Source organism: Nipponia nippon, unplaced genomic scaffold, assembly GCF_047370975.1.
Source record: "Nipponia nippon isolate SJK-2023a ecotype South Korea unplaced genomic scaffold, ASM4737097v1 scaffold_5, whole genome shotgun sequence".
NCBI lineage: Eukaryota > Metazoa > Chordata > Aves > Pelecaniformes > Threskiornithidae > Nipponia > Nipponia nippon.
Genome location: NW_028262369.1, coordinates 60,553,904 through 60,581,549, shown reverse-complemented (window position 1 = coordinate 60,581,549; position 27,646 = coordinate 60,553,904). Strand labels below are relative to the sequence as shown.

General features: G+C 44.1%; 1 protein-coding gene across 5 annotated transcripts in view; it reads right to left on the bottom strand.

The window, feature by feature from the left end:
• Positions 1 to 27,395, bottom strand: part of FN1 (fibronectin 1) — a 54,688-nt gene extending 27,293 nt beyond the window's left edge. For all 5 annotated transcript variants that reach the window (XM_087731104.1, XM_087731106.1, XM_087731107.1 and 2 more), the window contains exons 1-19: positions 27,147 to 27,395; positions 26,634 to 26,762; positions 25,047 to 25,184; positions 23,096 to 23,227; positions 22,831 to 22,968; positions 20,155 to 20,313; positions 18,553 to 18,753; positions 17,882 to 18,061; positions 16,253 to 16,429; positions 15,175 to 15,327; positions 13,155 to 13,283; positions 11,408 to 11,551; positions 8,897 to 9,018; positions 7,496 to 7,673; positions 7,202 to 7,378; positions 5,431 to 5,559; positions 5,224 to 5,313; positions 4,477 to 4,671; positions 2,793 to 3,065 (exon numbers count right to left, since the gene is read on the bottom strand). In XM_087731104.1, the coding sequence (XP_087587230.1) occupies positions 2,793 to 3,065; positions 4,477 to 4,671; positions 5,224 to 5,313; positions 5,431 to 5,559; positions 7,202 to 7,378; positions 7,496 to 7,673; positions 8,897 to 9,018; positions 11,408 to 11,551; positions 13,155 to 13,283; positions 15,175 to 15,327; positions 16,253 to 16,429; positions 17,882 to 18,061; positions 18,553 to 18,753; positions 20,155 to 20,313; positions 22,831 to 22,968; positions 23,096 to 23,227; positions 25,047 to 25,184; positions 26,634 to 26,762; positions 27,147 to 27,312 (3,010 nt within the window). In that variant the 5' untranslated portion in view covers positions 27,313 to 27,395. The remainder of the gene's footprint in view (positions 1 to 2,792; positions 3,066 to 4,476; positions 4,672 to 5,223; positions 5,314 to 5,430; positions 5,560 to 7,201; positions 7,379 to 7,495; positions 7,674 to 8,896; positions 9,019 to 11,407; positions 11,552 to 13,154; positions 13,284 to 15,174; positions 15,328 to 16,252; positions 16,430 to 17,881; positions 18,062 to 18,552; positions 18,754 to 20,154; positions 20,314 to 22,830; positions 22,969 to 23,095; positions 23,228 to 25,046; positions 25,185 to 26,633; positions 26,763 to 27,146) is intronic.
• Positions 27,396 to 27,646: the final 251 nt, after the last annotated feature.

Here is a 27,646-nt window from a genome sequence, read left to right as displayed (position 1 = left end):
TTTTCGTTAAAAAGATTTATTCTTTTAAACTTTTGCCCAGTCCTACTCCCTGCCCTCTCAAAATCCCTTCCCAAAACAAAACACCCCCACTTTGTCATTTTAATGTAAAAATAAACAACAGTCAGCGACTTTCTGCAGAAAACCAGTTCCTAGATCTACTTAAAAATAATCACACCATGGAACTGACTATACAACAATTCTAAGCATGCTCATCTCTCCCATGGGACTCACACAATGGCTTTTATCAGGCTTCCTCCCCTTTTTATCACTACCTCTGGGAAGCTGCTGAAACTGATAACCCAGAAAACTACATAAACAAGAGGCTGAAGCAACACAGCTTCTTCAGCTCTGCACTGGAGTCCAGCGAATAGCAGAGATGTCACTACCTTTGGCTGAGACAAGATGAGGCTCCGAGGGGGAAAGACACTTAAGTAATTTGCCCACACAGCAGGCAGGGTAGCATTGGCTACAGCGAAGAGTTTATAGTGTCTACATAGCAAGTTTCCCCACCTTTTCTAGGCCCCAATTATATGTTGAAATTCAGAGCAGTGAGGAGAGGTTCCATCAATGCTCTTTTTTGATGGCAAATGCTTTTTTCTCCCCTTAGGTAAATAACATTTTTGTGATCAAAGTAAATGTTTTCATCACTCTCTCAGTGATTCAGTGGGAAGCGCTTTTTGTCCTTTTTGTTTTCTCCCCAATTGAGGAGGGAGGGAAAAGGAAGTCAAGACTTCCATCTTCCACCACCTCCAAAGATGGGGGAGACCTAAAAGACAAAGGATGAGTGTGACCCTTCTTAGGCCCATCTCCAACCCATGGGCTGAGCGTCAGCTTTATCTCTTCTTGGTACTTAGATCTGTGCTAAGTCTCATCTGACAAGGATTCTATCTTCCTCCGATTTGTAGCCTACAGTCAGTTCCTTTCTGCACAATTTAATTTGCCAGCTCTGTTAGGCTTTTATCACTTCCTCTCCCCATACTAAAGAAAAAAGGGGAAGATTAAAAAGCCACACACACACTCAGAGTTTATTTGTAGACTGCTTTTTAACGGAAGGCCAAAAAGAGAATCACATTTACACCGTGGGAAGAGACTTTTGCTGCAGGGTTTTCCTTGGGAACTCTGAATGATTTCTGTTTCCCAGGACTTTCGATTACAGGATGCAATTTACGTGAATGCTTTCTGAAATGTGGTTTAGGCAAACCAGTTAAGCGGATGATCATAGCCTATGGAAAATGATTCCAGACATTTGTAACTAGCCCTGTGCTGTCCGAATCACATGCCTGTGCTCCAATATACACACCTTTGCGTGTGGACTTTCAGATGGGCTCTACGCCTAGCCAAAGCTTCTGAAAACAACCACAAAAAATTACAGATCTAACTGGGAACTGAGCCCTTGTTCTAAATGCTGCTAAGGGAGTTCAGACTCCTAAGTCGCATCCTTGCTTTTTGAAAGCCTCACTTGAAAGAGGAGGGAGGGTGTTCACATCATCTATGTTACACTCAAATCCTATGACACCTATGTCAAAGATAAACATAAGGATTCAATCCTCCCTGCATAAAGGGAGACAGTAGGAGGGAGCGGCACTATTCACAACTCCTAACTTTATGGATGTAAGTAAATACTATTTTCTCAAACAGCATGGCTATATTCACAGATTATCCCATTTTCTTTCCTTCCCTCTCATCTTTGTAAGAGTTGGGCTGGATTCCCAAAAGTTGCTCTCATTTATTGAAAAGTGTCAGAACAGCAGCAGATGTGCATAGCTGAATTTTCGTCCTTTGAATAATGTGACCCAGTCAAAGAACACCACAAACACCGAGTCACCCTTCTATTGCCCAATAAACAGGATCCGTTCAAATGAACCACATCGCAGGTTCTGTCTGATCTGCTTCTCTCGGATCAAAAATGGAGTTAACCACTTGAACCCATGCTAAACTCCTCCTCTTCCATCTGAAAGCCTACAACTTGCCCAGCCACTGCTCCTCTCTTCTCTGCACTTCTGCAAAGCAAAAAGCAATGCCTGGCAGACTGTGTACTTTACTTGTCATCTTGCCTCATGCTGGTGATGTGTTACACTGCTACTAGATCATTAGCAATCAGGTTCTGAGAGATCCTGCATGACCCTTTCTGAAAAATATACGCTCCCCATGGCTCTTGTCAACAACCCATTGAGGTTGCTGCAAACCAGTTCCCCAGGTTTCACTGGGATAACAGTGAAATTTCTGGGGTGGTGAGACACCCTGTGGAAAGCCAGGCCTGACCTGGCAAAGCTGAAATGCAGTCCTTTTAATGACAAGGCCTGTCCTTACATGTGCATGCAGAACTCCTACTGCTGACAGTGGAGCCAAATAGGTATATAGCTGTCAGAAAGGAGATAGGGATTTTCAGAACAATCTCAGCAAGGCTGCTAAGTCATGCTGAAATCTGTCCTACGGTATCCTCAAAAAAAAAAAAAAAAAAAAAAAAAATCACAGGCTTCAATCTGTGCTGTAAAAGAACTGCAGGGCCCATCAATTCTCAGTCAGTAATAAAAAAGTTGAATTCCAGCCATACGAAATTGTTTTAAAGTGCCATGAGAGTTAAACTCCCACTGGAAAGCCCTAGAGGAGGATAAATCTGCTGAAGAGATCATTGTTTGAGTGAATGAATTCCCAGCCCTGTCATCCTAGTTATGGGATACCTCCTGGGCTATAACTGTTGCACTTTAAGTACTCTGTTCATATATTTCTCTAAGCGGCAGAGAAATATGCACTTCAAAAGGCTGAAAAAAGCATGAAGGAAAGACACCTACTGGTGGTTTGCTCTCCAGTCAAAGGTTTGCTCTCCCTGCCGTGGCTCACAGCAAAGATCTTAAAGAGATAGGTTGTTCCTGGGAGCAGGTCAACAACTTCAGCAAAAGAGCTCCTGGTGATAGGCAGTCTCTGACCATGTTGGCCAGGGCGATTGACAGGGATCACTTCCACTCGATAGCCAGAGACTTGGCTCTGTGGTGGGGTCCACATGATGGTGATCTTGATATCAGAAACCTCCACAAACTGCAGATCTTTGGGTGAAGGAACTTCATCTGAAAGCAGAGCGACAGAACAGTGTTAGAGGGAGTCCTTCGCAATCAGCAGGAGAAGCTACAAGTTTACATGGAAGAAAAAAGTGAATTTTGATTGAACAGTGGATAGCCCAAGAATATTTACCACATTAAAAATGTCATGGTAACCTTACCTTACACACACATTCCCAGACAATATTCAAGCAGACTACAATTCAAAGTGTAACTACATAGTTGTAAATATTTCATGCCTTCAGTCATAGAAGGTATCTTGCTGTCACAGAAAGCAAACTGAAAGACCAGATGTAATATGCTACAGAATTTCAAGTATATGCAGAACCAAAAACTTGGGGGACAAAGAAATACTCCAGGGGTTGGAAAAAGGAACCTCCTTTTAAAATTAAAAGAGAGGGTTTTCAAAACCCATGGCATGTTCTGAATGTCTATAATTAACTTAAAATCCAACTTTTATAATTAAACAAGTACAGGGGCTGATCTGGCCTTACTGTAGTCAAAGACAAAATCCAGTTCCCTCTGTGTTGGGTCCACCGTACTGCACCCTTGAATTACTACGTTCAAATTAAGTTTCTTCAGATTAGGACTGATACTGCCCTAAGGTTAACCAATGCACATTTTTGGAAGATACAGATGCCAAACCATAAAATCATTGAGCTGAGTTCATTCCTGGTAAATTCCCATATGCAAACACGTGCTTTCAACTTGCAGCACCATCAAATTCCACTGCTACCACATCAGATCACAATTCTTTCACTATCCTTTCTTTTGGTTTGGCTATTCAGCCCAGTTAGATACTTAAAGAACCCTGAAACCAGTAGGGTTTTTTTTTAAATTGTGGGTGCCTCAAGTTTAGAACGTATGGTGTTATTCTGGCACATCAGTTAATGCTGAGCAATCTCCCATCCCCACCAACCACAATGGAAAATAATGGTTAGGACTGGAAGGGAGAGGGAGAAGTCAGGTGAACGGTTTGGATTTGTGTTCTGGTGTCTGAGTACATAACCTTAAACATCTGCAGGCCGACTACTGAGGTAAAATGATTTACCAGGCTCTTAAGAAGATCTCTTAGCAGAATCCCCTTAAGACAACTTAGGAAACTCTGATGTCTCCTTTCCGTAGACACAATGCAAGACCAACCTTTTGACCTGCCTGCAGTCTGATCCATAGGAATTATAACCCTATTAATGCAGAGTGGTGGCTCGACTGTGTCAATTCATAAGTGAGTATGACTTTACTATGGAATGTCAATACCAATGACATTTACATTTAAAAAACACAACAACGATGACAAAAACCAGAATTGAGTCCATTTAAGGATTCATTTAGTTAGAGTGACGTAAGCCTGCATTGTCATTTGGCTCTATGTACCAACAGAAAACTCAGTGACTGATATCCAGAACATGCTGACCATTACCTGTGTGTGGGACGCCTGTGGTTTCCTGTTGGATGAAGACAGGAGTACTCTCCTGATTTTCTTCCACTGCGTAGATGCTGATGTTGTACTGAACACCCGGCATCAAGTCACTGAGTGTTACAGAGGTTGCAGTGTCAGGCAGGTTAAGCTCTGTGCTGCTGCCTTCCACGGAGGGTGTGTAGATAATTCTGTAGCCTAAAGCAAGACAGAGATATATATAGTCCTTAGCCATGATCAGTAAGCCAGCAGAAGAAATGCTAGAAATGAGAACTAAACTGATCTCCCTACTGAGGTTTCATAAAAACAGTCCTGAACTTCAGTAGGACCCATGGCTTGCCTTTGCTCATATTCCATCTACAGATTTCACACTCATAATGCCTTACAAAGCATAATCTGACTTGGATTAGAGTATTTCTGAGCTTTGACATGTGGATTTAGGGTCTATACCATTCTTATGCTTGTTATCGGATGGTCTGGATGACAGATACAAAGAGAAAGTCACACGGCTTGTTTTTATTTAACCAAATTCAGAAGGAATTGTTTTGCATCCAGCCTCCTGAATTGCTTGGTTCAGACAGTGAAACCAAGCAAATGCTAAACTGCCCATGTGCTCTCCAGCTGGTCTCTCAGACTGGGCAGAATTATGCACTAGCCCCCTCTGTCCCAGAGTTATACTTAATTTTCTTTTTTACCTAGATTTCAGATTCTACCAATAGGGCAAAATAGGTGCACTCCAATTAGACAAACCTGTGATTGGAGCCTGTGGCCTGCTCCAGCTAATGACAATTGATGTGTCATCTACACTTTCCACGGTGTGATCAGGAGGTGCATCAGGAGCTGTTTGAGGGAATAAACAGAGGAGGACAGCAAGCATGAGGCTAGAAGGTAATAAAAATTTATTGACCAAACAATAAAAACAGCTTTCGAAGTGCAGCAACACCCACCCACACATACCTGTAGTCTGTGAAGTAGACAGGATCAGATTCTGCTCTCCTTCTTCAGATATCTGATAGACATTAACAATATACTTGCGACCAGGAAGCAAGTCAGGGATGTTGACAGAAGTGGCTGTGCTTGGAAGATCTAAGGAAGGCAGGAAAGAAAAAATTGCCTTAGCAATTCTATCTTCTTGCTTTCTCTTCAAATGAAATAATTGAGACCTCTGTTCTAATCTGGGCTGAATCATGGTCTTCCTGCAATAAAACAGCAATTGTTCTGCACTGTGTCTTTAGTGCACATCAGAAAAGTTGTGTGGAGAGTTGGGACAGGTCTCCACACTCAGCAAGCAGACGACAACACCTAGGACAGCAAGGCTTGATGTGTGATATGGCAGGGCAATCTGAGCAGCAGACCCCTGCGCACTGCTGGCATTCAGCCACTGGAGCTAACTGAGTACTCATTTCATACCCTGACTGTTGTATTTTCAATACAGAAATATATGGAAAAATTTTCGCATGAATAGGTTATGTGGAAAGACTGACTCATGAGGGGGGAAGAATGACATTATGAGGGCTGATGAACTTCTCTCCCCCGTCCTTTCCCCCAGATGTCCACCTACATGCCAGATGTAGGAAATTCCCCATGAAGCAGCTCCTTACTGGCCAGACTGAAGCCAAACATCTTAAGGGAAACTGGGAATTGCCTTTCAATTTGCCTGTAAACCTCTGTCTGTAGACAGATGAGCTCAGGAGCTGCTTCACAACACAGCTCAGCTGTCTGGGCAGCCAGTGTGCAGACAAGAAAGGTGGTGACAGTGCTGGCAGTCCCAGCATAAGCCACTTCTGCTCATGAGTCCAAGTCTGTGAGTTCAGGGGAGCAACAGTCCAGGGAGAATTATAGGTCAGAGGATTACTGTTCTTTTTCTCATGTTGTTTTTCTGTTGTACTCATGTCCAAATAGCTATTATAACCTCAAATCCTTGTGAGATATTGCTATTACCATTGTTAAGATAGGAAATCAGGAGAAAGACATTAAGATGAAATTATGTGTGGTGACACAGGCTCTACAGTAGATGTTGGAAAAGTGGATTCAACTCCTAGGTCTGAGTCCAGTGCCTTTAACCAGCTTTCTGATTTAGCTAAGTTGTCACATTATCAAAGATGAACAAGATCCAATCCAAAAAAAACAACTGACAGATCGGACTGGAACAGACATCCATGAGATGAAAAGTAGCCAAGAGAGGGCATTTGGGAAAGATTTCTCTCTGTCCGTTCTGACAGAAGGACAAATGTACAGCAAAGGAAATTAGCTAGGAGGCAGGTTTGAAAAACAGATTTGGTTCTCTTCTCACCTGCACTGCTGCTCGCTTCAGGATGCTGTGGAAGCTAGTAAATTTACATTATTTCAAAATGAAAAAAAGACTGGACAAATTCATGGAGCTGAAAACAATAAATATATCTATCCACAGTTATTACAAATCCACCACCTCTGGCTCAGGGAGTTTTCCTCTGCAGGATCCTGGGACAGTATTCTGAGGTGGTATTGCTATATACTTGCCTTGTTCTCATACTTTTCCTTGAACACGAACTTACGGCCATTGATGGAGAAAGTACAATGAACTAAGCGAGCTTTTAACCTGAGCGAGTCCTGCCACTCATATCCTAATTTAATCATACTGACAGATAGCGAGATCCTCACTATTTACACTAGCTATACTGATTGTCACAGAAAACAGCAATGTACTGTTAGCAATGCTTTGATCTAGTAGACTTAAATACTGTCTCACCAAGATACTGTGGCTCATCGCCCTCCTCACTCAGCTCATACTCAACACGGAATCCAGAAACTGTGTCAGAAGCAGAAACCCAGGAGACAACAAAGCTGTTGGCTGTGATTTCAGTGACTGACTCTGAAGTGGCAACCACGGGAGGAAGAAGAGTCGTCTCTCCTGAAACAGTGTTGCCTACAAAAGTGGAGAAAAATAGGTTTAATTAACGATCGCTACTTTTGTCTTAACTGTTAAACAAAGACTTAGGTGAAGAAGAGGGGTTTTTTCTGGATGCCCCACTGTTCAACTTACTTGTCACTGCTGTGGTGCTGGTTGTGGTAAAATCAAAGCGGGTGACTTCTTTGTGGCCATACCGCTGAACACTGATGAGCTGTCCTTCATATATCACACCAGGCTTCAGGCCTGAGATGGTGTAGGAGTTCTGGTAGCCGGGGATGGTGGCTTCCTTCCACTGCCTTCCAGAGTTTTTCTGCAAGAACAAGGACACCCAAATAGCATGAGAGTCCCTAGCCTGCAAGCAGAGGCATCTAGTGACCTAATCTGCTACATGGTTACCAAGCACAGTGACATTCAAACACAGGTGTGACTCGAATGGCTAATGCACAGACAGAGTCAAGCTAAAGGAGATAAGAAAGGCCTGCCAGGAAGCAGGGCTAAGGACATTTTAGGTGATTAAGTTTTACTGAGATAAATTGATAAACAATCTAGCTTTGAACTTTTTCCTTTAAAAGGAGCATTATTTGTAATATACATACTAAACTCATTCCTTTATCAAAAATGCATTAAGGCATGAAGGAATGGCTGGAAAATGCATATTTGAAGGCTGTTCACAATAACACTTTAAGCCATCATCTGAAAACAATATACAGAAAAGTGCTTCCCTTCTACCCTGCGTTTGAACTTTATGGGAAGCTCTAAAATCATGCTCCATCCTCTGAGGTTTGTACTCCAATGCTTTAAAGTCCATTTCATTCAGGCCTTGATCCAAGATACACTGAAGTCAGTAAAAAGACTTGAGTGCCTTTAACGGCTTTGGACCAGGGCCTTTATTGTTCTTTTAATAACAGGCAGCATCAAGGTACTAATGTTCTTAAGCATTAAGTGGTCTTTTGTGAAGCTGTACTCAGGGGAACTGTAACACAACTCATCTACATTGGTTAAAATGAATCATTCCTCAAATACGAGGGAGCCAACAAGCAGTGGTTAACCAGTTTTGGTTTAGACTTTACAGAAGATGGGAGATGACTGTTTATTTAATCCTATGCTAGCTGTTTATATCTTCATATCCTACTCGTTTCTATCTCCTCATTAATAGGATAAAATCTATCCCAGTTGTCTCTGGATATGCACATGATACTAAAACAATGTTTCTTAGGATGAGGAAGCTTCCACAAAGGTTTAGATTACTTAAAGTGAAGAAGGATATAAACTTGTCTGCTTACTGTGCTAGTGCTTTGGTTAATAAGATACTTCATGAACACAGTGACCAGTAAAGTTTGGGCAGGAAAACATCAAGTGTTTATACAGCACTGGTTGTCTTTGACCCTCAGAGTAACTGTTGACCTCGACAGGACAAGGACACTGAATTAGCAACTAAAGTTTGCTAAAATTGTGTCAGCCGCTTCTTTCAGACACAGAAAAAGCCAAATAAAGTATTTTTGATGAATGAACGGTGACAAACGTGGCACTCACCGGTCTCCAGCGCAAAATGTACTTGGTGATGTGAGATCGTTCAGGAGCGTTCCACTGGATGGGGTGGGAGTTTGGCTGATTTGTACTCTCTGTGATGATCACCTGAACAGGCCCAGCTGACCCTGAAAAAAAGAATTGCCATTTTTTACATACTGGGGATACTTTTCTTCTGCCTTTGTTGTGGAGTCATCAAAAAGCAAGAAAATTGTGTGGCTCAAATACTATTTCTATACATAAGAAATAAGTCGTATTGTCTTTCTATCTGTTAATGCTTCATTGCTCCTTAGAAAACTGATGAATTAGAATGTATTCTGTGGGGGAGTTAACGTGCTGTTTGGGTTAATTTCCTGTGAGTTATCAACGATATAAAAAACTGGAGCGGTCTAGTATAAAAAAAGTCTGCAAAGCAAAGTTATATTGTTCAAAGAGAGGGAGCTTCTCAGCAACAAATTGCTTTCATTAGTTAGTATCTTCTTCACTGGGAGCAGGGAAAGAGATGAGAAATGTCTACCCAATCCAGGTCCAATCTTGCAGCATGGTGAGGGCAAATTCCTGATCTGATACTGAATACACCCTGCAAAGAGACACTAATCTTTTACTGTTTTACTAAATTTCTTCATCAGTTAAACTGAAACACTGAATTTTCATGACTCTGTGGAGCACTCCACAGGCAGTGAGGCACATCTTCCGCACACAAACCACACCAGAAGGGCTGGTGGAAGTCTTGAGACAAATCAGGCCCATAAACTCATGAAAATACAAGTTCAGCAGTGGTCTTAAGCATAAGACTACCAATTGCTTTTAGCTAGATCAGGCTCAGGTGTATTTTCTCCACAAAGCCCTCTAATAGAGAAGGGAAGGTTTTATGATCCCATAGTTCTCCTTTCAGTCCCTCCCAGCCCTGCTAGGGAGGTTTCACTAACACTCAGCAGCACTGTGCCCGTGTTAGTTCTCAGAAAATCCCAGCAAAGAGCAGCCTGGAATCTGCAGGGAAGTGTCTTGTTTTAGCCATTAAATACCTTCACCCCGCCCCCCGCAACATTTCTAATTATAATTTATTTGGACAACTGCGTAACATATATACCTGCTCCATATTTAACGGGACTTCAGGCAAACAAACCTGTGCCCACAGGCAGAAAATTTCAAAGCTCACCTAACCCCAAACCTACATTCAGAAACATTAGATTTGGTTTATTTACACATTTTCAGTCACTCTTGTGTCTGAAGAAGCCCCAAGCCCTGGTCTCCAGTCTGGAGGCATGCATATTTCACATAGCTCAGGGAGATGTTTGTTTAAGCAGTCTGACAGGAGTCAATGAAGCTCAGCAAGCCCCAGTAAGAAACTCAGGGGGAAAAAACAGTCCAAAGAAGGCCTGCTTCCTATTTTTGCCCTCCTTAGTTCGCTGCCTCAAAGAAAGGTAGTCCCTAGTTCTGTCTGCCAAGTGTCCTGTTCCCTTGTCCCTGGCTCACTAGCTGTAAGGCCATGGATAGAAATGCAGTCAGTTCATTGACAACACTGCTGGGTATAGGACAGGTTCAATAGGGTGCTGTCGCAAAGACCTGCTCTATGATGTGTGTGAAGCAAGTCACAGAGAAGAGATACTCACCTTATTTATGTGAAGCATTTAGTTGCAACGGACTTCAAAGGGGCTAGTCCCCTTCTACAGCAGGGTCACCTATATTAAAACGCTCTTTCTGAATAAGCCTTACATTCCATTTCTTACCTTGCAGGGCACTTATGGGATAAATACATTGCAGCTACTAAGTGGACAGATGCTTCTTAACGTAAAAGCAGAGAATCAACTCAGCATTGAAGATGCTACATCCAATCTTTATGCAGTTCCTCCACATTTATGCTCAGAGATGGATTGGGGAACCAATGACTTGAGCAAAGTCTTCTCCTCCCAACAGGGAGGACACAACACAGCCTTAATATTTCATCTTATTCAGATTAAGACAGTGGTAGTTGCAACCTTAAACAGGAAAGTAGAGTTGTTCCCCGTATCGTGTTCTGTTCAGGGAACTGAAACAGAACAAGCCAACAAACAGGCATTGCCTGTCCCTATAAAGATTTCCTGGAACTGACTGAGCAAACAAAACTTCAAATAGGGCACTGATCAGGAAAAATGCTTCATTCCATGGTGGATTTTGCTTCTGTAGTGAGTGGAAAAGGAAAGACTACACATGTAAGAGTTTAAGCAATAGAAACCAGAGGTTGCAGGTGTAATATCACTAAATACCAAGAGGCAATGCAAACCCAAGTTGTTGTGTGAACTGATAATCATTCTCTAAACTAACCCTGGCCTCAGGAACAGCTGTTAACAGCCTGGCCCCCTCTTTATAATCATGACACCTGTTTGTGTCCACCAAGGGTGGGGAGGGGAAATGGTTCTGTTTAAAAAGGAAACCAAAAGGAATAATGTACAGAAATCTGAACAGGTGAGGGGTGGTAAGATTGCTTTCCTCATGTCTTACTCGGCAGATGAGTTAGTTATATGTTGTGTTTCTTACCAGGATAGGTCTGCAGAGGCTGGCAATGCCATTCTCCAATACCACGACCATAGCAATAGCACTGGTATCTGACACCATGGACGTACTTCTCCCATGAATCTCCGATTTGGTAAAAGGTACGGGTTTCTGAATCCTGGCACTGATCTAAAGGCACAAAAGAGACACTTAACCACTGCATGTCACCGAAACTAGAGTGAAAAATCTATGCCGAACATAGAAGAGTAAGTCACAAGAGACTTTTACACAAAGAAATGTAACACCGATGTTTATTTGCAAATATAATTACGTAAAGAGAAAGTGGCAATCTCAAATCAAGGTTCTTGATATATCACTGCATGTGTTAAGTTAGATACTAGAGGGCTAATTCAGCTGTGATGCATTTCTTAAGATACTGTTAATTACAGGCCGTCCATCTGGCAAGCTTCCCACTGAAGTCAATGGGGTGTTCCTTCAAGAAAGGATTTATTTTGAACTATCTATTGTGGAGCCCAGTTCTGCTCCAGTCAACCGAGTTCATCTCTCATCCAAAGCTAAACCATGCTGCTCTCAAGGAAATCAATGGCAAAATTCCTACTGGCTCCAGAATTCAGTTATACTTTATAAGTCCAAAGTGACCCATTAATTTTCAGCAGAGTCTTTCCAGATTTACCATTGTATAAACCAAAGGAGGACAGATCAAATCCTGAGATCAGCTTAGCTAGTGTAAATACAACACAACTTCAGTACACTTTCTAGTCTGACCTATGCCTGTGTTTCTGGCTCAATGGAAATTTTTAGTGAGAACCAGCATTATGCTCGCTTGGATTAACAAGAGCCTTGTTTAGAGAGAGCCAACAAAATTAAACCGATTGCACCTTTACAGATAGCTCAAATCATCTCCCCTCCCCTTCTTTCAAAGTAGTAATTTTCAGGAGCTTTACAATCCAAGTTCTTCCAGTAAACCTGTACAGATATTACTGTAAATAAAGCAGAACTTAACCACTAGTGCTTGCTAATAGATTTTCTTGGCAATAGTTTGAAGTTCTCTTTGATTTAGTAATTGGAAACCAAACAGCCAGGTCTTATCTTCCAATCAAGGTTCCCTACGGAAGGCGGGAAAGCAAAAGAGATGAAATCTCCTCATTCGTGCAGAGAACCATGATGGTTTTAGCTAACCTCCAGAGTGCTATTAACACATGTTCTCATCCTGAGCTTTCTGTCTTTGCCAGAACAAAGGGCAGCCAAAAAAATCAATTTAGTCCAAGGTAAGTTAATATACGCTGGTGCTCCTTTCTCAGTTCAGTGAGGAGACCTAAAGATTTTAGGATAGAGAAAGGAAAGAAAACCAATCCTACCATCAGTACCTAGCTGCATATTATCAATGTTCAGTCTGAGAGCCCTGCCTCCTAGGCTGACAGCTCAGGTCCCAGAATTCAGCCAAACCACCCCAGCCTGGGGCTAACATGACCTGCTACCATAATCTGCTGCGTTTTCAGAGCTACGTTGCCACAATCCATCACTACTGCATCATCACCAACTTCTTCTGTGGCATGTCTGATAACCCAAGCTTATCTCCTTAAAACTAGGAACCCCCTTTCACTCACCCTCCAGCAAATGCAGTGTTACTTATGCTTTTGCAGTTGTGCAATTCAGGGCAGAAAGCAGGCAAAGACTGGGTCCAAATTCACACACCAGTTTCACCATACCATAACCAGTTCCTACACAGCCACAGTCTGCGTTTAGCAAGTGGGAACAGATGGTGACTTACCAACAGGATCACACTTCCATCTCCCACGGCCCTGGCCAAAGCATGTGCAGTTCAGCATGTGCCCCTCATCGTGACGCTTGTGGAAGGTCTGGTTCACATCATAGGTGATACCGTCCACAATGCACTGGTCTGTTTGAGAAAAAGCAGAGACGCTTTTGTCAGCAGTAGCTCCTAGCGTTAGGACAAAATCCTTCTGCTTGGCACATTGTTCCCTCCTCTTTATCAGCTTACAGAGACTGACCATGACAAGCCCCATTCATGCAAAAGGGAACCCTCCTGGTATCTGTGATCATCACAGATTAGTGCTGCATATGTACCACTGCTTCCCAGTTCATTTATCAACAGTGTCTAAATAAGCAACACTTGCAGAAAAGAGATCTATAAGATGCAGTCCAAAGTACTATGCATTACTCAAACTATAGAACTGCCTGGTTCTTCCTTGTGACATATATTCCACATGTGAAAGAAAATCTGAAATAGCACACTAACTCTGTCACTACCTCCTCTTAGGAAGATCTAGACTGGAATACCTCAGTGAGTACTATCTGAAATCATTAGAACTACTCAAGGGCTAATCCAAATTCATAAAGATACCACGAAGAGGTACAAACATCCTCATGATGTTATTCTGCCAGGTATCTTTCTTTGCTACACTTTGTAGTAATCTGCAGACAGGAGCAAATATATTACACATCCAAGATGTTACTGATACCTACTAATCTACTATTCCCTCAAAACACAGTAACCAGATCCCATGCTTAAGTACAATGGTATCATTCTATTAGGTTCAATGGCAATGTGTCACTCTGATCTGGCCCAGAATTCCTAACGCCAGTCTAATCACAGTGAGGAGCGGAAAGAAAAAACAAACAAGAAAACCACCCCAGATGCATGTTGTTTTGTTAACTAGGACCCAAGAGACCCAAGTTCAGTTCTGGAGTCAATCACAGACCCTCTGCCCTTGCGGAAGTGACTCAGTTAATCCCAGGCCTTCATTCCCCATCATATTTTCCCACACCACGGGCATGGCGTCAGGATAAACCAAGCAGTGCTCAGACCCTCCTATGGGTGCTAAGAACCTTCTCTGGCTGATACATTTAAACAAATCTACTTAGATAACCATTGCCTTTTGAAAAAGCAAAGCATCTCTACCCTCCTCCATCCAGAAAGACCACTTTAACTCCAGAATGAAACTGCAGAGAACTAGCTGTGTATGTGGAAAAAGGAGTTTCACAGACCAGAACTTTTAGCAGTGCATTTCTCACTATTCTGAAGTAAATGCATTAAAAACACCCCTCCCAAAGCCTTTGAGTGAGCCTTTCCCTATAAATTATATCCCATTTCAGAAGTGGTGTTAAGAGTCCTTTCTTGGCTGCTTGACAGCAACCCCCCTGCCTTTTCCAGACATGAAGCCAATGCTGTGAGCTAGCTGTAGGATGATCGAATGTCTGTGCTTTTAAGTCTTCTTTTTTTGGTATTGCTTAAGCACTTCTCCACTTGGACCACTCATATAAATAAGTAAATAAATAAAGAGTAATCTCAGTGCTGTTCTGCCAACTTTTCATATAGATTAGCTAACAAAGGGCTAATCTAGCACCGAGGAATTGAAAATTTCACTGCAGAACAATAAAACAGGACGGCTCTGCATTCAAACTTCAGACTAGTCTGGAGTTTTGTCCGTTCTTGAGAGGGGGAGGTGCCTCTGCTAAGCTCACCGTAAAGTCCCAGTGGCACTGATCCTAAATGTAGACAAAAGGAGGTAGGGATACCTCCTGATTAAGCTCATCAAGTCTTGCCCTGCTTGCTATCCTGCAAAGGCTGAAATTGTACTTTTCCAGCATGTAAACAAAACAGGAACTTCACGTAGTCCCTTGGATTCCCTTTCTACTCCAAAGAAAAGCTTGATAATGCACAGTTCTTGAGCCTGGGCTCGAACTCACAATGATGGAAGAGAAAACCAATTTCTCCCACCCCTCAAACACTTTGACTAAAGTGGCAATATCAACATGAAAATCAGTACCTCTGAGCTGGGAATAGGCAATGCAAGTCCATTCTCCGCGGCCATTTCCTACACAAGTACATCTCATCATATGGCCCATGTCATGTTGTTTATCCCACTGGTCCCCAACACGGTACATGACACCATCATTGGTTGTGCAGATTTCTTCATGGGCTGGTTGAGAAGAAAGCAAGAGGATACTTTATGTGGCCAGAATTAACAAGATCTTGAGGGCTTAGACTATTTGCAATGCCCCTTCACACTGTGTAGTGGTTTCTGCATCTGCAGCTTTAGGCACCCACTCAATTTTGAATAGCATTTTTGCTGGGTGATGCCATTCTCTAAGTGCAGATCCCCTCTAGGTGTTCATTCATTTTAATTTTCATTTGAAAGCTACTAGAAATGGCTTCTGCACAATGTCCAACGGGTGCTGCATGAGAGAATCAGTTCTCGTTACATACATGCCTTTATATGAATGTAGCCATTTGAAGACCCGCGTGTTCCACAAGCTGTTTAAGGGCTCAGATGCTACGTTGTCATAAGGTACAAAAGGCCTTTCATTTAAGAATTAGCAGTCACATTCCCTCCCACATGTCCCCTCCTGACATCATGGAGGCATGCATGGGCTGTAGGAATGGACCACGATATTGATTTTGACATTACTGCCATTTTCAGGGTAACACACTGAAGTATGGACTTATTCCTAACCACAGATCAGGCAAGAGGAAGTGATGAGCCATGAGGGAGAAGCTTTGGCAGATGCAAAATACAAACATCACTTGCTATAAAGCACTACAGTCCCATGCTCTCTAATGGATCTACACCAGTTTGCATCAGCTGAGAAGCATGCCTACCACTGGCTTGTAGCAAAGGAGTAACGAAAATTTCCTTCTGCTGGCATTGCCTAAGTCTCTGCTAGAGGTGATCAGTGGGGAAAAAAGGACAAAAAACACTTCAGAAATGCCTTAAACGGTTTGGGACTGGGATGCACCTCATTGGAAGTCATCAATAACTGACCAAAGACAGACAGCTCTTTACTTTCCAGCTCAAAGAACCACTTACAGGTATTCCATAATCTCCTTATGGTTCTCAGCCTTACCAGCCATAGGGCAGAAACCAAATTTCTGGTCAGCATCATAGTTCTCGGTGGTTCCACACCACTTCATGTTGTCTCTCCGTCCCTCAGAAGTGCAGTCAGTGTAGTTGCGGTTGTTGTACAGGAAGGGGAAGTGGCATAGAGCACCATTGGAATTGCCACCACGTGTCTGGACCAAAACTGTACAAAAGTGAAAAGAAAACAGATGCAAATCAAGCCTGCACTCTCCCTTAGCATGCAGGGAAGAGCTTGAAAAACAAGCCACTAGCACTATTTTTTCCCACGTGTACCCTGTATATTATCCACAGGCTTCTTTTCTTGGCTTTAATTATTTCAGATCTGGAAACATAAGCCTTGCACAAGGTCAATTCAGTTCAAACACTGCTTTGGAAGGAGTTGTGGAGCCAGCCATGGGAATTCCTGAGGAACAGGGAAAACCAAAGCTTACTGTGTTTGGGAAGTGGCTTTGTAGACCCTTTGTGCCAAGGCCCAGGGAATCAAATAAACTCACAGTTCTCAGCATACCTGTATTATCCCCCTGAGGCTATTACCCAATTGTGCCCTTTGGCTTAAAGTAGTCCTCAGGAAAGGGTTACAGTTCAGTTATGCACAACAGGACAAGTCAAAACCTCCCTGCAGGTTGGAAGCTTCATGTTTTGCAAGCAGCAGTGGAAAGAGGGCTGTAATCTTCCTGAACTACTCACCTCTTGAGCAACTCTGCTTTACAAATAATGGAGAACAAGAAGGCATTTGTTGAGGTTTTCTATATTGGTATTTCTCATTCCCCACAGTATATCACAAGAAGCCTCACTAAAACAAGAATGTGTGTGTGGACAGGGACAGTGGTGGGTTTTTTTGTTTTGATTTTTTTTTTTTTAAAAGAAAGAATATTGTATGCACTGCAGAGAAAGGCTTGACTTTTATCAGAAAAAACAACTGAAGTAGAACAGAGTTTTTTAAAAAAAAAAAAATCTACGCAGATTAAGAAGTATTTTTGTGTCGGAATGTGAAAAATTCTCTCCAAGGTCAGGTCCCAGAGAAGCTGCCTGGATACTGTTCCATGGACATCTGATGGGCTTTCTAGGAAGTGCAACCACACAGGTAGATCTGTGCTGTGAAGAAAACACTGACCGTCCACAGACAAGAGGGAATGCTGCTGCATTAGTCATGCACCAGCTCTTGATCAGTGATCACAAATCACATTAAGATTACTGCTATATATGGCAACCTGGCTAGATAGTCAGGACGGAGGGAGTGACAGAGGACTGCACAAACTGTACTCCATGGATATCCTCTTCGCAGCCTAATATGGGCATTGATCTAGCAATTAAGCCAAGCAAAGGCAAAGTCTAAGTATCCTTTGGGCCAAAGCTGTATTCTGATGAGGTACTCCTGTTCTAAGGTCAGCTCAGAGGAGACAGAACAGGACTCAAAGGCCCTGAGCACCCTCCAAAGATGCCAAGATCATGAAAGTGCCCTGACTCCAGGCAGCCCTCCATTCACAGGACTGCCTTGCTGTTGAGGCATGCCTAGAGTTCCTCCAGACCACAGGAATTGTTCAGGCAGCCTGTCCCTATGTTCTCTGCTCCTTCCCCCATCTGTGCATGTGAAGATCCTCTGAGAAGAACTTACCGTTCTGCTCAGTACAGAAGGAGTATCTCCTGTCCTGTTCAAAGTTGGAAGTGGTGCTGCACCAGAGGTGGCCATCTGTGCGGCCTTCAGTGGTGCAGGAGTAGAAAGTCCTCCCATCATAGGTGAAAGGCAGAACACAAGCTTCTCCATCAGAATTGCCGCCATATGTCTGGGTTACAGCTTTAAAACAAGCAAATCATAGCATTAGACTCTGGCTTAAAGCAATCCCCAAATCTTAGGGCTCTAGAACAGCAATAGAGTCTCTGGGCCAAGTCGCTGGCTGATGTGAACCCACACCGACAGCCATGGATCTGGGCCAATACACACCAACATATGACTTAGCCCTGCAGCTGTGTCATTCTTTTACATTCTTTTCCAAACATATATTATTGCAGCTCAGTTTGAATAAAGTTATTAATGCTGCTCCCCAAGGGCTCTGTTTTCCCTCAGCAGGTTATATATAACTCACTGGGAAATGTTTCTGCCCTACAGAACTAGGCTTCAAATAACCAAAACAATTATTTCTTCACCCCTTGCACCTTTCTCCAATGCGTCTTCTTCAGAAGACATTTCTGATACACACACACAAAAGTATTCTACTTCAAAATTAAACTGCAGGGCATTGCCAAAGATTTCACTGGACTGACCAGGCATTAAACACAAACTCATACCTATTTCCTGGCAGCTGACTCCATTGCCCAGGCAGGTACAAAGCATTTGCTGGCTACCCTGTGTCTTGAGCCACTGCATACCCACAGAGTACACCACTCCGTTATCAGTTATGCACTGGCCATACGGTTGAGGCTGGGGCTGTTGAGGCTGGGGCTGGTACAACGCAGTCTGCACATTCGTGAAGCTGGGAGAGCCAGATCCTGCAGCAGAACATGGGAGAGAAGTGAGATGTTACATGCAAAGCTAAAGAACAGAATGCTTCAATTAAACGTTGAGATAATAAAACCTTAGGCACTCCATCAGATCGAAGGCACAACGCTCTTCGCTTCCCTAGACATACTTTAATTATTCCACTTAGCAAACTTCAAAATTAAAAGAACAACTCCCAGTTCTGCTAACAATAGCCCCTGGTTTCTACTGCCGTAAAGCAGCTTTAGAAAGGATTAAAAGCGTCAACTGCTTTTCACAGGAGTTGTTTAAGAACAATTTTTTTGGAAAAAAATTCTTCAGTTGAAGGAAATCTAAAATAGAAAAATCAAGATCAGTGACAAAACAATAAAAAGCTACCAAGGAAGTTGGAAGATAAGGCAAAAAGGATTCATTTTGAATTTTTCATTGAAAACAAAGAATAAGCCACAAACATTCATTTACTCTGGAATTTTTAAACTTTGATTCAAAGCATTTGGTCCATTATCACTTGGAATAATACTGAAAGACAAAGAAAGAGGCTTGTTGTGTACATTATGGAAATTTTTGCTAATGATTCCCACAGGAATCTCCACAAATTCAGCTCTGCTGAAATAAGGGAAATATTAACGGAAACAAAATACTGGCACCCTTGAAGCTTTGTGCATTTTGAAGTTTAGACCTTCTGAGAGTTTGAAGTTAACCTGCTGGTACTGAACAGTCATTTACCAAGAAAAATTTAGTGTAGGTACTACAGGAAAACAGAGAAGTTTTACATTGCATTCACTAAAAGGAAACCTAGATCCTTCAAACAGCAAAACAGAATTTAGAAACTAAAGACATTAACAAACATATGCTACTTATAAACTAGGTAATATTTCATACCAAAATTACAAACTACCTAATGTACACGTATTAAACGGCATTGTATACATTCCTTGACATTTCTGTTTTTTAAAGCTCAACCATTAGTAGGTGTATTTATCTTGTCAAAGAAACCAGATGGTCTCAGTGGAGTTTAAATGAAGGACATTTCAACAAAGTTGCCCTGAGGCGAATACATAAAGTTCAAATATTAACTTGAAGTGCCATGCTTCCATGACAAAGCTAGCAGATAGTTCCTGTGGATACACAGCTCTAGATGTGATTTACTGCGCTGTGATTGTGCAGGCAATCACATCTGTATGTGCAAGCCTCATTTCTGCACAGAAACAAGGTGTAAATTAATCTTATCTACACATGCACAAACAAAGAGCATCTCCTGAACTCTGACCCTCTTTGTTGACAATCTTTCCCTGACAAGACTCCTAGATGCCTAAATTAGGGTGGTACAATTCAGCACCAAGTCCTAACCATTCAACATGTGCCATTCCTTGTCCCTTCCCCTACCTTACACACTATGATGCCCCACTTACCAGTGCTAGTCGTATGCAGGGATGTGTGTCTTTCGCATTTCCATTCACCTCTGCCATTACCGGTACAGACGCACTGAAGCAAGTTTCCACGGTTATCCTTCTTGCTCCAGGTGTCTCCAATTCTGTAGGAAGTCTTGGTGTCATGGTCATTGCACCTGTCTATAAGGAACATGACTGTTAGCTATTTCTGCATTGGATGGCTTCACTGTGCAATTTATAGTACTGAACCACCAACACTATCAAACGAGTTGATAGTTCAAAGCCTTTAGTAAGAGCCCACCTCTTTTTCTGCAGCCCCCTATTACAAGTCCTATATGCACTAAAGCCTGCATTAAACTGCGTAGGCTGAGATCATCTGAAAATCCTGATGCTTTAGTCTAAGGAAAAATTCCCATGTATTTCCAGAACTGTGATTTCACTTTGTAGCCATTGTCAAAATTAGCATCATAACATTCCCAGTGTGAACATGGTAAGCTATGTTCAAAATTAATGTGAAAAAGCACATTCTGGATTGAAAAAAACATTCCTGCTAGTTACTTTTAAAGCTATTTTAAGCCCATTCTGTCTAGCATACATCTTTAAACCTGAAACTTGTTTTAATGTCTTTTTTTTTTTTTTTAAAGCAGAAGTCTTTGTAGCTGGGTCATTTCATACTATACACAGGGAACGGTTCAAGTTCGGCACTCTACTTCAGCTGGAAGAAACTAAAACCTGTTTGAGGGCAATATGTTAAATTCCGTTTCTTCCAAAAGAAGTGCGCACGAAGCTCCAGTAAAGTTAATATAGGTTGCTCATGTCATACCAGGAATATGAGACTTTCTAAATCTCCCTGTTGTCTTTAATAACCCACAGCCCCTGATGAATTGAGTAAATGGGTTCAAAGGACAGCATAACAAACTACTTTTGTCTGGATGCCAGATCCACATGGTTTAGCTAGTTCTTCTTCCATTACAACATTTTACCTTCTCATTCAAGGGCAACTTCATACAGTGGCTCAAATATAATCATGGATCAATGAATATGGATTTATTAAGAACTGTGGAAGGACATATGCATCATGCCAGATTGCCACTGAAAGAGCACGTGGGATAGAATATGAATGTGGAAAACACATTACTAATTCACAGTAGTTAAAATGACCAAAAATTGAGTATTTGCCAGAAGAGTGGTAAATTGGTAAAGTATTCATAATGTAATTTGGCAAATGTGAAAAAACTCATCTTATGGACACTCAGATTCTCAAGTTATACAATGAAAAGCTGAAACGTCCCCCAGGAAATCAGCTGTGATTCTGGAAAATGCTGCCCATAAAAGACACATAACAGCAGCAGGTACTGAAGCATAATGCCACTTTGTGGGCTACGGCTATTGTTTTACATACATAAATTTGAATTTCTCTGTTTGATTACATTTGAAAAACAAAGTGAAAAATGAACAGGACACTTTATTGCAATTTCCCCTACTACAACACAGACCTGAGTTATGGGAGGAAAGATACTGCAAAATAGTTTTTATTAGTAATAACAACTCCTCCAAAATTCACAAACAACACATTCTGGTTTATTCATTCCTATTTGACAGTTAATGATTTTTCCCAATGTGTTTTTAACAGACTTAATATTGTCAAGGCTGGTTTGATTTTTGCAGCTTATTTCTTGACCAAGTCTCTCCAGATCTTCAGTTTTAATCACAGCCCTCCTTAGTGTTTTAGTTCTTTACAGGTCTGCTGTTTATATCAGCAGAAAGCTATTACCCATGTGCCCCGAGGCAACTGAGTATGAGGCAATTTAAAGGCTACAGAAGAGTTTCTCAAACCTTGCATAACAAAGGTGTAAGGTACAAAGTTAAATTTTCTTGAGTCAACTGGTGTAAACCGTGATAGCTCCACAATGGAGCTTGCTCCTAACAAAATTGGAACAGGAGGTAGATAAACAAGTGAGATTTTGGATTTTAAAAGCCCTGTTTGCTTTGCAAATACAAATAAAATGGAGTATTTACGGTAATGTCCTTCAATGATGTAAAAACTAAAAAAGTCACCTGTGCTGGTGAAGCATGTTTACACTGAAGACAAAATGGTGGGAAAAACTAACAAGCGAGATGGGAGACCAGGCAAAACAAACCCTGGTTTAGCTAACATATATATTAAACAGTAATAAAGAGAAAAAATAAGAAGACATTTTCATCTGGCAGATCCTGCTGTTAAAGCAGGTAACTATTTCTCTTTAAAAGCACCTAATTCTCCCTCAGGAGGCTACTTTAAAAAAAAAGAAACAGAGATAGACCAAACTCTCCACCATTTTGCAGACCAAGCAACTCCCCTGAGTTCCTGGGGGATGCCTGACTGTGACTCAGCTGGCCTGTGGATTTCTTAAGCCTTTCTCTCTAAAGCAGGTTAAACCCCCAAATAATCCAGCCATTCTGTCACCAGCACAGATCACCAGCTCTCCTGCCGGTCCCCAGATTGCAAATGGCAACTGGGATGCGCAAACACTCCCCTCTCACCTCAGAGGGGTCTGTTTCCCACCCCTTCTCAAGCGACAGCCATCCCTCTAGAACCACTGTCGGTTGCAACAGGGCGAAAAAAGGAATACCTTTTTGTTTTGACACAGGACAGGTTTGAAAAATAAATAAGATGAATAAAACAGCGCAGCTGGCGGGTGCCAGGCCAACACTTACTTCTGGAGGTGCAGGTGATGCGGCCACTGCCCTCCCCCAGGCAGGTGCAGTCCACCATCATCCAGCCCTGGTAGGGCTTCTCCCACGTCTCGCCAACCACATAGGACGTCCCGGCCGCGTTGTCGTAGCATCGCTCAGCTGTGAGAGGGAAGGGGATAAGAGTCCACCCAGGGCTACCCCACATGAGGATGCCTCTAGGAAGACAAGGAGGAAGAGGCCATACACACTGACCACGCTGGGGGAGAAGAAGGGAGCGGCCACCTACCCACGGGCTTGCAGGTCCACTCGCCCTTCCCGTTGCCCAGGCACACGCACTCCAGCATGTAGCCGCCAGTCTCATGGGGCCGGCGCCAGGTATCGCCGATCTTGTAGGACTGGCCACCCTCGTGGCAGCGATCTGCAAGCAGGAGAGAGGGGAGCTGACGTGAGGGACCACACCAGGGACAGCATCACGGGGGTAAGGTAAGGGCCACCCAGCCAGGGGCAAAGGGGATTAACAGCTGGGGGGCAGTGAGGAGAAGGAGTGGGGCAGGACATGGCCTCCTCCTCCTCCAGCTTGCAAAATGGCACCTGCCCTTTTCCGCTGGCACCCACTGTTTTCTGAGCCTCCCAGGCCCTGTCCTCTCTCCTCAGTGAACCCCCTCCAGATTTCAAACCAGAGCTGAGACCTGGCTGGTGAAAGGGGAACACCAAGGCTTGAGGAGGTGCTGTTTCTCCCTCAGGCCCCACTCACAGCCTGAGGGCAGCCGAGGGAGGGTTTGCCTCCATCTTGTTCTGAGGTGGTACTGCTTGGGCCTCTCTGTGGCCATCCCTATAAAGCATGAGGGACATGGTGGCCAGGCCAGCATGTGGAGAATAAGGAGATGCTTGGTGTGACACCCCAGTGGGACATTGGTCCTCTTGGGTTTGGAAACCCTGCCCTGGGAAGGCAGATTCCTAGCCTGCTGGTGCCCCACAGCCCTGAGGCAGTCCCAGCCCACCACTTGGCCCAGGGAGGGAAGCGTGGTGAAGGGCAGTTTGCAAAAACAGGGTCTTCTTCCAAGGAAAGAGGAGAAACACGTATCTGGTCATTTATTAGGAGCCTCTAAAATGTTTCATTGGCTCATTTATGAAAGCAAGGAATCCAAGAGTTATAAACATTGATTCAAAGCCAGTTGCAGTCAATGAGACTCTCCAGTGAGCTCTAAACCAGGCTGATGAGGAAATGAGACTGCTCTTATGCTTGCAATTTCCTTACTGACTCTTTCTTTTCTTACAACACTTATCATCCCTGCCCAATAAAATACCATTAAATTCAGAAGGGCTTCAGCTCTACTTGTTAGATTCAAGGCTTTTTTTTTTTTTCCATGCTATAATGATGGCTGGCTTCCGAGTCCTCCGTGGCAATGCTACTAGGATCAGCATGTGTCTTAAACAAGAAACTGGATACTTTTAAGAACAACACTTTTCTCAAAAGGTGCCTCAGGGACTTCAAAATCTCAGTCCAAAAGTCCTGACACACAAGAGCACACACTTCGTCTGTGCTCACAGAAAGTCTAATTCTGAACTGAAAGGAAATTGTGAACAATTCAGTGACTCAATAAGGAAAGGATTTCCAGACAGAGATGTGAAAGGGAGAGCTGGGGAGAAAGGACCAAGGGAAGAGAGGGAGAAACAAGAGGAAAGTATGGATCAGGCTGGTGAAAAAGGAGTTGCAGAAACACATTGAGCTGGTGTCTGGATATCAAATCCCAGCTCCCTCAGAGACAAGCATGGCATGCCATTTTTGGAGGACAGGGGGATGGGCTCTCAGGTGGTATTTATTTATTATTTATTCAGAGTAGTCCCATTAATGCCAGTGGCGTTATTCTAACTCACCAGCTGCAGAGCAGACCCTCACTCTTTTTTCCAGTCAGAAAACTACTTTCATAAATGTACCTGTGAAGATGTAACACACTCTTGTATATAGTAAATGTACTAACCTGTATGGCTGGACACGAACAGTAATTTTTGGCCTATGTTTTTACACATAGCACTTTACCTCTTAAATAAAAGAGGAGTTTGGTTGTACAAATGTACGTACATGGGACAAGGACTTTCAGTTCCAAGATTTTAGCGGGCTCTGGATTAAACCCCCCCAACTCGAGCTAATGGGCATTGGGAATATTTTGTAACTTGCCCTGGAAAATATGACACTAAGGAACAATAGCTGTAGTAATAGGCTCTTAGTTACATACTGGCAATGGTGCAGCTGATTCTCCCACGTCCAGCTCCAATGCAAGTACAGTCCCAGATCATGGAGTCCTTGGGGCGCTCGTATGTCTCCCCTACTCGGTAAGTGGATCCAGTGTACTTGTCGAAGCACGTCTCTTCAGCTATGAGGGGAGAAAAAAAATCAACTTCATGTAACCATGGCAGTAACATGTACGGTCAACAGAAACACACATTCCCCGCCTCCTCACACGGATGCTCTTTTTTTCTGGGGAAAAATGCTACCAGTCTCCTCTTCCTTCCTGGGATGAAAAATTGGCCCCCCTCAAGCTCCCTATGATGCTGAAAATCTTGGCTTCCCTCCCACAGTTAGCCAGAAGTTGAGCATGGCACATGGACATGCATGCCCTGAAAGGATCAATCCCAGCTCTTTGAAGTGCAACAGTACAGAAAACAGGAGGGAGCAAACATCCCCTAGACGCTGTGCGCTTTATCATGCTAATCCTCCTCATTCTGATCTTGCAAAAAATTGAGATATTAATCCCAAATTCTACAGCAAGTCCCACCGAAGTCAGCAGCACTACTTGTGAATTGTTCACACTCGCGCATAAGTAAGTGATTACAGAATGGTTATGTCAGTGCTGCCACCAGACTTGAGGTCTGCAACAGAACAACCTTCTTCACTCCTGGACAGATAAAGTTAACTGTGCCATAAGGGAAACTTGCTATTGGACTTCCAAACTGTAAAACTTGGGAATCCCTGCAGGGGAAGGAAAGCTAGATTAAACCCCCTTTTATGGAGGAGTAAGGGGACTGAGTACTCCTTAAAATACTCTAGCTGTGAGGCAGGCAGCACGCAAGCGTTGCAAAACAGACTGCTGGGTGGCTCCCATCTGTCTTACATGAACACTGTCAGCCAGGAACCAGTTTTTCTCTCTTCTATCTCCAGAGCAACATAAAGGAGTTAAGGCAAACCAGTGGCTTCAGACCAATAAATACGGATAGATCACATCTGATTATCTAAACTACATTGTATCCCAGAGAGATGCATCTTCCAGCAGATATTGCTTTTAAAGTTCTTTCTGTTACCTAAACTTTTTCTGCAGAAGACTAAACAATCTCACTTTACACTCAATTATAGAAAGCTCACAGCATGGCTGGGGGGCTGTGGAAAGTTGTAAGTTGAAATATTTTTAAACAAGCTGACGACACAGCACAGCTATGAAAAGTTGGGGTGAAGCAATCAAACAGCACAGAGCCAGAGCTGCAAAGTGACTCCAGATTTGAACTTCCCATGCGAGTCCAGGAGTCAGTTCAGTTCATTATAAAGAAGAGGCTGGCTCCAAAATTAATGTTTAGATCCAATCCTCCAGAGAGATGAGTGATGTTTGGCTCAGGGTTCTGGTAGCCGGCCCATTGCTAATGAAAAGCATTTCTTAAAATCCCAAGCCAGATCTTCAATGTAATTGAGTGTAGATCCGTTACTGACCCTAAGTACCAAACTTCAGCTGAAAACCTGGTCTGCCAGTTATACCTCGGTACGAGGCTCAGCTTACTCAGCATCAAAAGCCATTCTGGGGTCTTGATGCAGACACAAAAGACCACCAACTTACGTTCGGGCTTGCTTTCGCAGTTAAACCCTCTGCTTCCACCGTAGCAGGTACAGACCAGCGTGTTTCCCAGGTAAGTGCGCTCCCATTGCTGGTTTATCTGATAGTATCTTCCATTGTCAAAACAGGTCTCTGGGGGGGAGAGGAGGAGGAGGGAGGGAGGGAGCAGAGGGGGAAGAGAAAGAAAAGTTTGGAGTCACCGAGGGCATTGGCCGGGAGGGAAGGGCCGCGGCCCGGGCAAACCGCGCCTGCAGCGGGCACCGGCTGCCGCGCCGCAGCCTCGCACGCGTGCGGGCCCCGCCGAGCCCCGGGGGCAGCCGAGGGCCCACCCGCGGAGCCCAAGGCAGAGAAAAAGGCACCCGGGGGCACTCAGCGGGGCCGGGCTCCGGCTCCCGCCGCGCTCCGGGGGCATCGCTCGCGTCCCGTCCGCGCTGCGGCGGGGCCGGGCCGAGCCCTCCGCCCTGCGCTGCGCTGCGCTGCCCTGCCCGCGGGACCCCGTCCCGGCGCGGTACTCACGCTTGCCCTGCGCGGGGGTGCCCTGAGGTACCGAGGTGGTCTGCGCCTGCCGCCGGCTCTTGCCGCCGCCTTCGCGGCGCTGTCCGCCGCCGCCACCCCCCGCCGCCGCTGCAGCCCCCAGGCAGAGGGCGAGCAGCGCCAGCCGCCACACGGTGCGGCCCGGCATCCTGGCACGGCACGGCACGGCACGGCACGGCACGGCACGGCACGGACAGCGGCGCCGCTCGCAGGCAGCCCGACAGACGGGACAGCGGCGCCGCCCGGGCGCTATATAGGGCGGGCGGCGCGGGGAGGGGGGCAGCCGTCGCCGCCCCGGCGCCCATTGGCCTCGGCACCGCCGGGGGCCGGGCGGGGGCCGCCGACGCCCCGCCGAGCACAGCCGGCCCGGCCCGGCCCGGCCGCGCCGCCACAAAGAGCCGAGCCCAGCCCAGCCCAGCCCAGCCGAACTGAACCGAGGCGGGACGGGACGGGACGGGACGGGACGGGACGGGACGGGGGCT